The 14,725-nt window shown below is 35.4% G+C and overlaps 1 protein-coding gene across 1 annotated transcript in view; it reads right to left on the reverse strand.

Moving 5' to 3' along the window:
• The window catches only part of PGR (progesterone receptor), a 44,027-nt gene that overhangs the window by 8,122 nt on the left and 21,180 nt on the right, over positions 1 to 14,725 (reverse strand). Inside the window, exons 5-8 of the mRNA XM_064645139.1 lie at positions 12,426 to 12,728; positions 10,944 to 11,088; positions 7,538 to 7,668; positions 2,391 to 2,548 (exon numbers count right to left, since the gene is read on the reverse strand). Of these exons, the coding sequence (XP_064501209.1) occupies positions 2,391 to 2,548; positions 7,538 to 7,668; positions 10,944 to 11,088; positions 12,426 to 12,728 (737 nt within the window). The remainder of the gene's footprint in view (positions 1 to 2,390; positions 2,549 to 7,537; positions 7,669 to 10,943; positions 11,089 to 12,425; positions 12,729 to 14,725) is intronic.

Genomic DNA, 14,725 nt, shown 5'->3' on the forward strand with positions numbered 1-14,725 from the left:
TGATCAATCAGGCTAAGAGTAATGCAGCCAGATAAACATGCTGTCAACAACTTAGCTCATACATTCATTAGCTGACATCATTATAAAGACCTTACTCTGTCATTTCTTGAATCAATAATGAGGGTATTTGTCACTCCCTATTGATGGCAAAAATCATTAATATAGCTAAATGTCATGTCATATAAAAACTGCCTCACTAATATTACAAAGTAGTATCATTCCGACTCATGAAATTTGCGATGAACAATGGCAATTACTTAACAACTGTTCAATCTTCCATCACCCTCAAGATGACTCAGTGCTTTGTTCACTACATGCCATTCAAACACTGCTCTGAGACACAGCATTTACTACTTACCTGTGAGCTTTTCCATGGTTCTGATTACGATCATATCTGAGTATGCCAGAAACATTAAACTCCATAGGCCCTTGTCTCTTAAAGAAACTGCTATTTCATCCCTTCTATCCTCTCTGAGAGGCTCCAATTTTTCTTTCAGACCAGTGACCTTTATGTTGTCAAATAACATACTATTTCTGCTACCCTAAGCTTTAACATCATGCAGTCTCCTCAGATAGATCAGGATGATCTATCTTTTCCTTCTATCTCCCATCAGTTTATCAGCCTGAGTTGAAACACGGGTTGAACAAAGTTACTCTACGGACCACACATCACTTTGCTATTTTGCAGCAAGCCTCCCTCCCTCTCTCCCTCCCTCCCTGGCTCTTTTACTTTATATATTTGAAAATAAGAGATTGAATTAAAACAAAGCATAAATTTGCTGAGTGCTGAAGAATACAAAGATGCAAAGATTCCATCCACCCTGTACTCCTTGAGAGTTCCTCATAATCAACTCTGAACTCAAAAGTGCTTAGGGGTTGGTATCAGGACCAGTGCTGTTTAACATGGACAGTGGAACTGAGTGCATCCCCAGCAAGTCTGCCAATGACAACAAGCTGTGGTGGGTCTGTGTGAACCTCATGAAGTTCAACAAGGCCAAGTGTGAGGTCTTGCACCTGGGCTGTGGCAACTCCAAGCACAAATACAGGCTGACTGGAAAAAGAATTGAGAGTAGCCCTGGGGAGAAGGACTTGGGGGTGCTGGTTGATTAGAAGCTCCGTATGATTCACAGATGTGCTACTGCAGCCCAGAAAGCTGACCATGTCCTGGGCTACATCAAAAGCAGTGTGGCCAGCAGGTCAAGGGAAGTGATTCTGCCCCCCTACTCTGTTCTCATGAGACTCCATCTTTGGGGTGGGGTCCAGGTCTGGGGCCCCCAAGACAAGAACAATGTGGACCTGTTGAAACAAGTACAGAGGATGGCCACAAAGGTGATCAGAGGGCTAGAGCACCTCTCCCATGAAGATGGGCTGAGAGAGTTGGGGTTGTTCAGCCTGGAGAAGAGAAGGCTCCGGGGAGACCTTATTGTGGCCTTTCAGTACGAGAAGGGGCTACAAGAAATCTGGGAGGGAACTTTTTGCAAAGGCACGTAGTGATAGGATGAGGGGGAACAGCTTCAATCTAAAAGAGGTCAGGTTTAGATTAGATATTAGGAAGAAATTCTTTAATGGAATGGTGGTGAGGCTGGAACAGGTTGCCCAGAGAAGTTATGGATGCCTCATCCCTGGAAGTGTTCAAGACCAGGTTGGATGGGGCTCTGTGTACCTGGTCCACTTCCCCCCTCATATAGCGAAGGTTGGAATTAGATGATCTTTAAGGTCCCCCTTCAAACCAAACCCATATTCACATGGATAAAGGTTTATATGAAATGTCACTCCTCAATTTTAATGAATTTAAAAACAATAGGATACATGTTGGATTCTCAGAGATGTGGAAAGAATTTAGCTGCATCTTTTAAAACACCTATGAATCTCTGATATCACTACCAGAATTCTTAAAGATTACTCAGTTCTCAGACATAGACAGATCCTGAAAAATGGCACAGAATATACACATAAAATAGCTGAATTAAGGTTTCAAAGAAAATCTTGGTTGTCTTTCTTTAATTCTTAGTAGCCTGACTTTGCAACTTGAATTGCCTATCCTGTGCATTATTATTTTCCTGAACACGTATACACATGCTCACACACACATACACACCACCCCCTACCAAAGCCCATAACTGTATGGCAGGCAGCATGAAACAAAATGGTAGCATTCAAATACATTTCCCACAAATACTTATATCTTGTATACTATAAAATATAGGCACAATATATATAGTGATGCTGAATATATCTATTCACACAAATATACACGATAAAAGAAAAATGTTTTGTTGTTTTCTTTTGTTGTTTATAAATGTTAACTACTTCCTTCTGTAAAATTATTTTTTAAGAAATACTAGTTCCTTCTTACACAAAAAGCAAAACACATTAACAAATAAACTTACATCATGCATAGAATCCATCAGTTTTGTAAGTTGATAGAAACGTTGTGAGTTGGCCACAACACCTTTCTGGCGCAAACCAATTGCCTTCACCAGTTCTCTAATGTAACTCGTTCTCATCTCATCAAATTGGCTTTGACTCCTTAGACCTTCCAAAGGAACTAAACAAAAATAAGACTTGTGTTACAATTTACTCTGAAGGCAATGAAAGAAATTTAAAGTACAGGAAAAAATTATAGTATTTCATGCTGTACAGTGCAATTCATTACTATATGCCAGGCACTTCTTCCCATTCAAAAGTTACTCCAGAAAGAGTGACACAATTAGTTAAATGGATATACCAGCAATAATCCGTTAATTTTGCTAACAGATCTAGAAATACCCTAACCTTCAGCTACACGTGTTTGCTGAAAAAAAAAATATGGCCAAAAAAACCACTGCCATCTTTGAGGAAATATGTTATGGACTGATTCATGTTTACACTGCTGAGGGTCAGCTCTCTTCACAGCAAATTTATGGTAGAGAGATCTAGCTTGAGTACTTCAAAATGGAGTCAAGCAACGAACAAACAACTCTCAAGTAGTGTCGACAATAAAGCATCCAGGGCTCAGGCCTCCCATTTGAACCTCTTTCACTTAACAGAACAGATGTACTTTCAGAGTCTTACATGTAAACAGCTTTTTAGAAAAATTAGCAAAGAGGAGAAAATGGTTGAACTTCCTCTTCTCTTAATGGTCAGGTGTAAGGATCAAAATGAGGACATGGAGATAACACTGAGAAAGGAACTGCTAGCTATAAGAGCATATTTGATCACTGATGATAACATTCTCCTTGACATGGTAGAGTGTAATCCACAAGTCTTACCACTTGTGTTGTCAAAGGCAACTAAGAAATGAAAAACTTGTAGAAATGAAAATAAAAAAAAATTATTCCCATCTGGCAATCAAATCTAAATCCTTGCTTCCCTATAATCACACATCAAAACATGGTCTTGTTTCAAACAGACTTTTCAAAAGAGATGTTGAATTTCTTCTCTTTTCCTTTCTCTCTTGCTAATGACATTTCACACTGCAACATCATATTTAATGTTTTGTATTCTGACAACCATGAGGAAAAGGATTCACCTCACCAAACTTAGGCATTTTACAGTAAAGGTATCTTCATCTATTAGTTACCATAACTACCTACAGTATTAGCAGGAATAATCAGGTAAGTCTTGGGCATAAGGAATGTTCACTGGTTTGAAATTATCCTTAGAAAGAAATTATTTATGCTTATTTGTCTCCACAGGCTCTAAAAGAGTGTCATGGATACTAGCTCTCACTGTTAAATAAATTCCCTGCTAGATATCTAGGTACCTAGTACATCTTCATTCTGGTATCCAACCATAACAGATATGAGGCCACAGCAGACTTCATTTGAATCTCATATAAAAAAAAAAAAAAAAAAAAAAAAGGACATTGACTTATTTAATATAGTGAAACCTAACTTCCAGGTGATTTGTCACTGTCTGGAATTAAAATACAAATAAATGTGTGTACTAACTCTCTGTACAATGCACTGCATTGTTAGATACCTCATAATGGAATTCTTGAGAGAGAAGTCACCTAAAAAGGAGACAGCTGAACAGGGGTCAATCTAAACTCATTCCCTGAAAAGAGGATTAGGTAGCAAACCCTGCACTGACAGCAACACTGCTCTCCATTCTGAAATCAGAAATGCTGTTCTGAAATCAGTCATCTAAGTCATGCCTGGTTCCTCAGAAAAATGTAAGGGAAAAGGAGACATTCCAGATAAGCATATTAAAATTCTCTTGCCTGAGCCTGGAAAGGATGACAAGAGAGAAGTTCGTATCTCTATTCTACCTGAGTTAAGCAGGCCAAAGAGAGGAAATGATCCCATTTACCTAGGTAGCCTCTCACTCAGTCTCGCCTCAGACAACTGAATGTTTGAGGAAAAGGAGGGAGACACATAGACAGAAAATAGCAAGTTTATTATAAAGACAAGTGCCTAAGTACTGAGTTGGCCTATGGAAGAGAGGATCTGGCTCTTAACTAAGACATAATTCAAACAAAAGTAAAAATAGAAAGTAGAAATTTTGACTTTTTCCGCAGAAAGTCTGTTTATAACACCATATCTAACCTGGTACTTACACTTCCACTACCTGGAAGCTGATGGAGATGAAATGAGGTGGACTTTTGGTTTGACTTGGTATGACCTCTCAAGTCCAGAAAGATAAAGAAGGTATCTGAAAGTGTGCCAGTCACATATACATCAAGAGTCTGAATGGAAGGGACACCTTCTGGTTTGTGGAGAATGCAGTGTGCTTAGGAGAAAAGCAGGCAGGAATACTCACAGTGGGGAAAAGTTACGTCACAGAAAAAGAATAGCTTAATTTTCAAAGCCTGGATGATTCTGGGTATGTCTTATCAACAGTTTTACAGACCTCTAGGAAATCTTTTCCATATATTGTGACACTCTGATGGAGTTTTGGGTTAGGTGGGTGCTAGCCTTGACTTACATCTCTAAAATAGCAATTAAGTCTTTATATTTCCCTTGTCAATTAAGTTAAAAGGTATCTTCCAGCAATGAATGGCCTGTTTCCTTTGAATTCTGCAAAAACACAGTCACATTCCAACTTAGTCACCAAAAGTTCCACTAAGCTATTTATCTGAGTGAAGAATTACAATGTCTTACATGGGCAAATACAACTTAAGCACAGGCAGGTCAAATGTTCCCTCCCACTGAATGTATGCAAAGAATGAGGATGCTTTTATTCAGTGGCAAGAATCAAGCCAAAATCTTACGCAACAAGATTCTGAAATTCCTTTAAATCAAAAGTATGAAAAGTGTTAGAGGCACAACTGAACTTGCTATTGTAGAACTGAACTTACTTATCTCTATCTTTTGGCATAGCTCTAGTTTCTTAAATCATAGTCTTTCTGAACTGTTCATATTATTAGTTCTGAGAAGGATGTGGCCTCTGCAAGATGGAGTCCTATCTAGTAGTTAGGGGATACTAGCACAACACAGCATGATACACATAATAAAGAAGGACCTGTAAAATGGAAACAGTTGCAGAAAATAAAAATGTTTGTCCACTTTTTGCAAAGACTAATTCTGCTTTCAAGACAGCTTTAAGATTGTCACAAGTGTATTATAAAGCAAACGTTTAAGTCACAGCAAATTCCAAGAAAAAAACTGTAAAATCAAAAATGATGTTAAAACAGGTTCTGGGACTCCATTCAGAATTAAAAATGTATCAGGACTTATATTTACTTATTTTAATACAAATGACTTGTTTCTAAATAATATATTGAACAAAAGACACATTGAGAGACTAAAAGATTAGCCTTGATTTACTGTTATTATAAAAAAGCTTGAAATGGCCATACTTTCACATTTAAAGAGAATTATGATGCATATCATGACTAAAGTAAAAGTAGTCTTAAAAACATTTCAGAGCAACAATGAGGTTATATGGCTTTTGGGAAATACTGTTGTGGAATTATATTTATACAGTACCAAATGTTTACTAAATGTCTCAGCAACAACGATTGTGTTCCTTTTCCCAAAGATCTGACAAATTGTTTTCTCCTATAAGACAATAAGTGTACGAGAGAACAAAAAAACAAAACTCATCAGCACAGGAAGAAATACTTTCTTTAAAAAAAAAACAAAACACTTTCTTGCATATGCATAAACATATCTTAAAAATTAGCTTCTGAGTGCAATGCAATTGACAAAGAATGGTAGCTTTATGAATTCTGATAAACTGATGCACTCAGAAATGAGAGGGATTGGATCGATCACTGCAATGATTTTTTAAATTTCATCTGAACTTTCTGGAACAGAAAGGGATAGCTGGAATATCAAAAAATTTATCTAAATTTAACTGAAATTTTAAAGATCCCTCTAAGGTTCAGATGATTCATGAGGGAGTTCATTTTTGATGAAAACAAGGTGGAAAACATTTAAAACAGGAATACATTTAGATTTCAACAAAGCAACTGGACCTACATCAGAGAAGGATTTTTATCCACATTACTTTTATTGCTTTAGCAGAGTCTCTGGTGTCTTGCTATTATTTTAATAATTTCTATGTTCATATGAGCTAAATTTAATCTTTTTAATCTTATGCTTTTCTGATACCAAATTTTTTAAGCATGAAGCTTATGCAAATACCAGCCAAGTACAGCTTAAGATGGAATGACTTTTAATTTCTTATCTTTTACTTCTATTTTGTACAACTAACAAGCAGGCTAAGCAGGATTTTCACATCTCTCCTTTGACTCCATAAGTGTGTTGAGAACTAAACTTCTACATTCTTTCAATTATATTTCTCAAAAGTGCTTATTTTCATTTCTAATAACAGGTGTATAAATTTAAAACTTTTTATCTGGGGATTCATAGCTAACAATTATGACCTCAGCAGATGCACATTTTAGAACATCAGAAAAGGTTTTGGAAGATAACTTTACCAACTACCTCACCTCCTAAGTAAAGTGTAATGCAACTTTGTGCTGCATTCTTTAAAAAATACGTCCAATTAAAAGTGACAGCGGATTTTATTCCAGAGAAACAAAGCAAAAAAAAACATTTCCATTTGTTAATATCTGTGCTAAACTTCACCTATTTATAACTATAAAAAGTTGGATAAATGTTAGTATTGTACGTCATGTCCACTTCCCTAATTTTTTTGAGTAAACATGCTTTAAGATCTTGGCCAAGATAAAGCCTTCAGTCCTTATAATTTATTAAATATTTTTAAATATATTTCTAATACTTCTAAGGTTGTTTTGGTTTGGTTTTGGTTTGTTTTTTTATCTATGTGGAGTCACTTAAAGAGATGTTTTCAGGCAGAAACACTACACACTTGTTTTGCAAATGTGTTAATGCAGTATAGCTATATATCAAAAGGGATTCAATATTTCCCCAGAGTCTTTATACAGAATAAACCCAACAATGAATCACAAATTCTTTGTTCTTTATAAACACTAGAAAAAATATTTTTAAGCCTTGATATACTAACATTCCTCCTAAATGAGTTTCCATTTGTTAAGCCAGACAGCTCAGTGATTGTGAAATTAAACAACGTGGTTCAAAACTCTTTTAGTAGTGATTCGTTACAAAGAAATAAAAGAACCTACTTGTGTTGAGAAGTAACAGTGCTTTCATACATAGGAACTCTTCTTGGCTAACTTGAAGTCTCACAAATTCCTGTGGGAGTTGCCACATCGACAGACACAGGGAATAGAACGATGATTCTTTCATCCTCTGTCTTACACCCAGAAAAGGTAAACAAAAAAATAAATTAAAAAACGTGAAAATAAAGAAAAAGAATGGCTCCAGTGCTAACTGTTTGAAGGGAATGCCTTGTTTAATTATCACATTACAGACATTAAAGAAGAGGTTATACACATAAACAATTTTCTGAATTTTTATACCTAATGAAAGTGGTATTATTTTGTATGTTTAATCTGTTACTGCTGTCCAGAAAAAAACAACTTGGAGAAGTTGAATGCTAACCACCAAAACCAAGAGTGTTTTATTAATTAAAAATACTCTAATGATTAATATAAAGTACTATTTTATTTTAGAGGTTGATAGATTTTTGCATCTCTGCAAAGATTCCAAAGCATAGAACTAAAGATAAACCTGAAAGTTTATAGAAAACTTGTTCTTAGCTCTTGCAAAAATGTCCGCATCAAAATACTTTGTAGCAACTCTAACATGGTACTTCCACTAGCAGTTAGATTATTTTGTAGCATTTTATGCCATTAAAGAAACAGTTCAAAATGTTACATATTAAGTAAACAGATACATTAATACAGTCCTATCTAAACTCCCAGAGAAGTAAATAGAACAAATCACGCAGGAAATACATAAAATTGGTAAGTGTTTTTGCAGCATTTCAATACTACTTTTCCCTCTGTGATTTTGGTATACAAGTATATATTACTGCATTTATTTATTAGGAATTTCAATTGAAATAATTGCAACAATAGCATTACAAACTTTATAATCTAGATTGAAGTCATTGCACATTAACCTGATGATCCAGTAATTAGAACTGATTCTACAAAGTTACATCGTGATCCTGATGAATTGTGTACAACAAGATTAAATTTTGCTTCTCCATCCCCTAGGAAGTTCAGATGAGCATTCCAACCTGACTGCAGATAGTACCCTCAACAATGAAAACAGACTTCTCCATGCAATGAGCTTTTTTCTTGTTATTCAGAGCGCTACTGTTATCTTGAACGAAAATTATTTCAATGTTGCTCAACATCTGATATCTCGTACCAGTTCTTAAATGATGTAAACATAGAAATTTAATCTTTTAAATCTGAGTGGACTCATTACTTCTATATCTACTTTAAATCTCCCTTCCTATTACTTTCTGGTAGCATCTCTTCCTAATTATAATCTACGAAGAGTGATCAGGGTAAGTGATCAAAGCTTTCAGGGTATGCTTAAATGCTGTTCTTACTCACATTTTCAGAGACTGAAAAGTAAAAGTAACAGTAAACCATTGTATGATGCTAATACTAAGAAATCTTTGTCAAACTAACACTCCTGGCTTTCTTGGTGTGAAACTGATACTACCAAACAAGTCCTTCTCGAGAAGCACAACAAGTCAGTTTGCTAAACAACAGATTGGCTGTGAAACAATCTTTGGATTGTGGTTTCATGGCCATTTTGAAACAACTAAGGTGTGCATTGCCCCTGTAGAAGGAATTTCTATTATCTGTTTCTACCTCTAAGCTCACACTCCTGCAATTCTGGCATTAGTGTCTGCACTCCAATGTGGTGAGTCAAGTCAGGGATCACCTCCACCTGCTAAAGAATGGCTTTTTGGGGGGGTAATTCTTAGGCTTATAAATTCCTTATCTGTTTGACAGTGCAGCCAGATAGTGTTTGATACAGCTTAAATGGAATCATGGGGATGCATGACCAGGGCAGTTAACATTTTTGGCAGCATTCAGTAGTTACCTTTGCTTAAAGTGATTATGAAAGTACAATCTTAGACATCATCGTAGACAATGAAGTTGCTTACATTTTACTATCTAAAAGCTAACTCATTTCCCAATAAACAGCTGCAGATACAATTTAGTGTGCCACTTACTTTACATGCCTCTGTTTATAACGTTTCTAATATGACCCTGATGAGATGGGTCATCTCATCTCTCATAACCACGAGGTGTCAATCCACCTCCTTCTCAGTGTAGATGGTCTTAAACTGCCATTAAGAAACTGTCTCTAGTGGATTATAATTGGAGTTCATAAATCTCAACCCTATTCTGGAAGAAAGTACTCAAAGTCTTCTTCACAAGGTGTCAGCAGTGGTCCACATGCAGGGTTATACCTCAATATGTGAAACCACTGCCCAAGCCATCTCACTTTGTGTTTCTTCTGGATGTTATCATATATCAGATTATGCTGGGACAGCATACAGTCAGAACTTCTCTCAAGCTCATAATTTCTAAGTATTTAAATTTGTACACCATAATTAATACAAATGGGAGAGGAAAGAATTCATTACTCAATAACTTCACAGTGATTTACAGTCATCTGGAAGACAAAAGGCCAGGAGCTACAGGGCCTCCTCCAGTGAATATTTTCTATAAAGAACTTCACTGGTAGGAACTTGCACACTATAGATTTTAAAATTAGGTGTCTAGATCTTCTGCAAATCCACCTCTTAATCCTTAAACAATATGTCCTACAAAAAGACTTCTTTCATCTTGCTTCATAGCAGTTCTTTAAGATTTTAAAAAAAAAAAAAATAAGAAAAATGTATTAAGGAGATATAGAGATTAAATTACGTTTTACTGTTCCTGGCAGCTTCCCATGTACTATAAACAAAGTATCTAATATTACAAGTTTAACAATATAAATTTGCAGAGCTGAAAAACTGACACAGATTGAAATGAAGATTATCTAAATTAAATAGCACAGTGAAGGAAAATCTAAGCCAACAATCCCCTCACCCCCCAGTACAAAAGAGCAGTCTCACATATTTTTTCCTTGATATTGAAATTCCTTCTTTGTAATTTTTTTACAATTTTCTAACAAGAAATGTACTTTTCTAACATGAAATGTACTTTAAAAAATCAGAGTTTTATCAGAAACTGTCAAAATTAAGTATTTAGACTATATGCAAATTATTTGCAAAAACCACCCAAACAAAACCAAAGACAATCACAGTCAGTTCCATTTATTAAAAATTTAACTCCTATCTTATTCAGATGAATTCAGTAAATTTTCTGACAGCATTATTCTTTTTTTTTAATTATTATTATTTTTCCCTTAGATAATTAGAATACTATTTGAACACCTTTTGTTTGAACATGCAAATAGAATAGTTGGGGTTCCCACAAAATGCTTTCCAAAGTTACTGAGCTTTGATATGATCAGAGGACTTTCCTCTGCTGTTAATTTTGAAATGGAACAAATAATGAATGAAATCTTGGTCTCAAGGGAGTCACATTCCCACTGGCACATATAAGTTTAAAATGTTATTCACATAATGCAACAGCAGAGTCTACTTACTCATTTAGAATCAGATCTGGTGCAAAATATAACATCTGACCACTGACGTGTTTGTATGATCTCCATCCCATTGCAAAAACCATTAGACTCATCCAGGAATACTGGATGAGGGTTATCTGATCATCAATATGTAAATTCCGAAATCCTGGAAATGAAATTAAAAGTTAAAATACTTTGTAATTCTCATTTAGACAGCAGCTGAGTTTTGAAGTTACAAATTCGAGCTATACAATTGAGAACACCTAGAAAGATAAGTGGTTTTGGGGATGTAGCTCTCAGATGTTTGGGTAATCTCACTTTGCTGTGATATCTGGCTATCTCACCTCTTATCTTTTTGTTCTGATTCAGTAAAATTAACTTTAGCAAAAATGGCTGTTTCAGGGAATAGGAATGCACATTATTTTGCTTTGGTAAAAATATGAGTTTGTAACATGATCACTGTAACCAACTCTTATTTCACACAGATAACTTGAACTTTAGGTTTCTTAACAGAAGATACAGTTGTCATAAAAAAAACGTCCGTATTGCACTCAACTAAAGACAAGCATATTCAGTTGTGTGCTTGCCTTTGATAATTTTTGCTGTTTGATAACTCTAAAGATTGCCACGAATTATCTGAGTCAAACTAACAGCTTCCTGCCACTGAAAGCAGTGCTCCTGCTCCTTATCACCTGGTCCTGTTACCTCCATCAGGCAAGCTCTGGCATTCATGCTACCCCTCAGGGAACTGGTTCAGCTCATGAAAACATAGAAAATGACAGTTTCTTTTATTCTCATTTAATGAGATGAATTGGTTCATCCAAGATGTCTGATAAGTGCAAACTGCCAACAGGAAGAGCAGTGATAGAGACTACCCTTTCCTGCAGCAGTGAAGTGCCAAACTGAACTCACATAAAACTGTATTTTCTAGGCTTTCTGCTCAAATATTGTTTTATATATATTCCAGGATCAAGCCCCTATGACCACAGAGTGGTGTACATACATACACACATATGTACATACATTTTTTTAATCCAGTCTTGGATCTTCATAAATTCAGTTAGTTCTAATTACCAGTCTATTCGTGAGCTTCTTAGTCCCAGTTGGTACTATTTATTACAATTTTATTTTGTTGCTGTCAAAAATTCATTTTAGTAATAATATGAATAAAGAATATGCAGAAATACAACCCTTCTTATACCAAATGAATAAATAATAGATTAGGAGGGATGGGGGTAGAAAGGCTGCTATAACTATTACATGCAAGAACTCACTGGGCTTCTGTAGTTTCTTGAAGCAAGACTAAATATTTAGATTGATTCCTTCAAATGTGTCCTCCTATCAAAATTTATTTGAATAGTTATATTATCTGATGAAGCGGAAGCTTAATAATTTTGGAATTTGTTAAGAATTAATTAGCATGCAGACAATAATATTCTCCCTTGACTGCTCATTCCATGATATATTTGCTTAATTTATGATTCACTACATATATGACATTACCTGGTAGCAATTTAGACCACTTGACTACACAAAGAAGTTGCCTCTCACAAAGATGGTTTAGACTGGTCAGCAAGGAACTTGGTGTTTCAGGTTTTGTATTGTCATAACCAGCATAGACAACTTCTGGCTCAATGCCTCGTAAAACACTTATCATTGGGGGAACAAACTGTATTTCTTGATTTGGAGAAAAGGACAGCCTTTGGGTTAAAGACTGGCTTTCATCTTGAAGGGTTGCTGGCTGCTGGAGTGCAACATCTAACGTTCTCACAACCTTAATTTTGTTAAACTTTTTCAATTTTCGACCTGAAAAAGAAAATTGTTAATCTGTTAGAAAGACTTAACCAGTAACATTAGTATTTTCCATTAGTGTTGCATTACGCTTTTAATCTATATAAGGAAACTAGAACTGTCTTCTGAGTAAGTTTTCTATTCTTTGACTATTTATATAATTCACAAATAATAATGGAAAATTCTTAAGAGCTCCCTTCATATCCTCCTCCCTTCACTAAGAGATGAATGGCACCCACTCATTAAAATTACTGACACGAATTCTGGGTTACAGTAACCTCATAAAACGTTCTCTGGTTCAGTTCCCACTGCTCTGTCATATGCCAACAGCTGAGCCAGCTGGCTCTACAATTCAGTTTCTATTTAATGTCAATTGAGGATACTGTTTCTTTTACTCCCTAGTATTCAGAAACAAAAATGCTAGTAATTAATTACTACACACAGACATTCCTTTCCTCCAGTGCCCTAAAAGCATTTCAGTCTCATGGATGAATCCTGTTTTGATGGTCAGGGGATGAATGAAAGGTCAACAAATCCTGTAAAACCATTTATAAAACACTTTACTTTCTAAAGATTAATTTCCCTTTCTCAGTATTTGCAATTCTTATTTCCATACTGCAGTGCTATGAACAACTAAGTAAAAAGAAAGATACATAGCTGAACTCCCTTCCCAAAATAAGCATAGATACATGTGGTATGGCTATGGAAATATATAGAGCTCTAGGTAGCAACTCTTCAAGTTCTTTCATGGAAACAGTCCACGTAGCTGCGCACACTTTAGTCACAAAAAATCAAACCTTCCTTCAGAGGTTCAAAGACAGTAACCCTCAGTAACACATTACCATATTAAAAGTTTCAATGCAAAGGTAAGTCTATGTAGAGATGACTGCATGGAACACACTTCCTTTAAAGAGATCCTCAAAGGTGATAAAAATCCTGCTAGATCATTAGTTCTGCCAAACAAGTTTGGGTTAGGCAAAAAAGGGATAAAAAATGCAATAAAGATACTGATAGTTATGATCTGATTTATATCACAATGGGGCAGTAAGAGAGATGGGGGTGATGCCAAAAAAAACGTAAATAATTCTGCTGACAAAAATATAAAAAAAAATTTACATGTTTCAACCTTAAAGAAAATAAGGAAGGAGAAGGTTTTGCTCAAAAAACCCCACAGAAATCATGTGGATAGTTTTACTTGTTGAGGTGTTGCATACTTTAAATAGAAAAAGAGATGCATCAAATTTTACCAGAAGAAAGGAAAATCCATGCCTATCAAACTGCTGAACCACCAAGAAACTGCAGTACAAAATGGCAATGTGCAAAAACCACTCTAAAAGTACGGAAGGTGAAAGGTAATAGAAACATAATTCTATGCATCTATTTGGCTGAATTAAAATCAAGTTTCTAATATGTATATCAAATTTTCCTTTGAAAAATTGTACTTTTATTTACAAATACACAATTAGACAAGGAAATTTATCAGATCCTAAAGGAAAGGGAATAAAGACTTCTCCACCTCTTACTGCCACCTTTTTGTTTTAGTTGAAAGTAGTGCTGCACTGTTGAAATGCAACCAGTGCAGCATCAAAGAGGCCTTAGGACACAGGAGTAGGGCCTAAACTTTGGTACATCTTAATTCATTCTCAACTATTTATGAGAGGAATAGAGAGATAATAGTATAGTCAGACTCATTTATTACTTTTCTCCTTGGAAAGTTCCAGTCTTCCAAACAACATGCTAAATCAGAAAAATAGTTATACTTAAGGACATGTCTATTCCATTTGCTTCATGTGCTCCCATATCACAGAAGATATCAAATTTTATGAAAATCCAGTGTCTCCACTTAGGAAGACCTAGGTTGTACACATCAGAGAATTAAATTGACCTTTTCAAAACATTCATTAGTACACAAGTAGTATAACTTCAAGTGAGATTTAAAATTCAAACATGGAGAGATTTCCGATGTAATTTCTAAACATTTTAAATAGAAAAAACGCTAGTACTTAAGTATT

The sequence above is a fragment of the Pseudopipra pipra genome, chromosome 2 (genome assembly GCF_036250125.1).
Source record: "Pseudopipra pipra isolate bDixPip1 chromosome 2, bDixPip1.hap1, whole genome shotgun sequence".
Taxonomy (NCBI): Eukaryota; Metazoa; Chordata; class Aves; order Passeriformes; family Pipridae; genus Pseudopipra; species Pseudopipra pipra.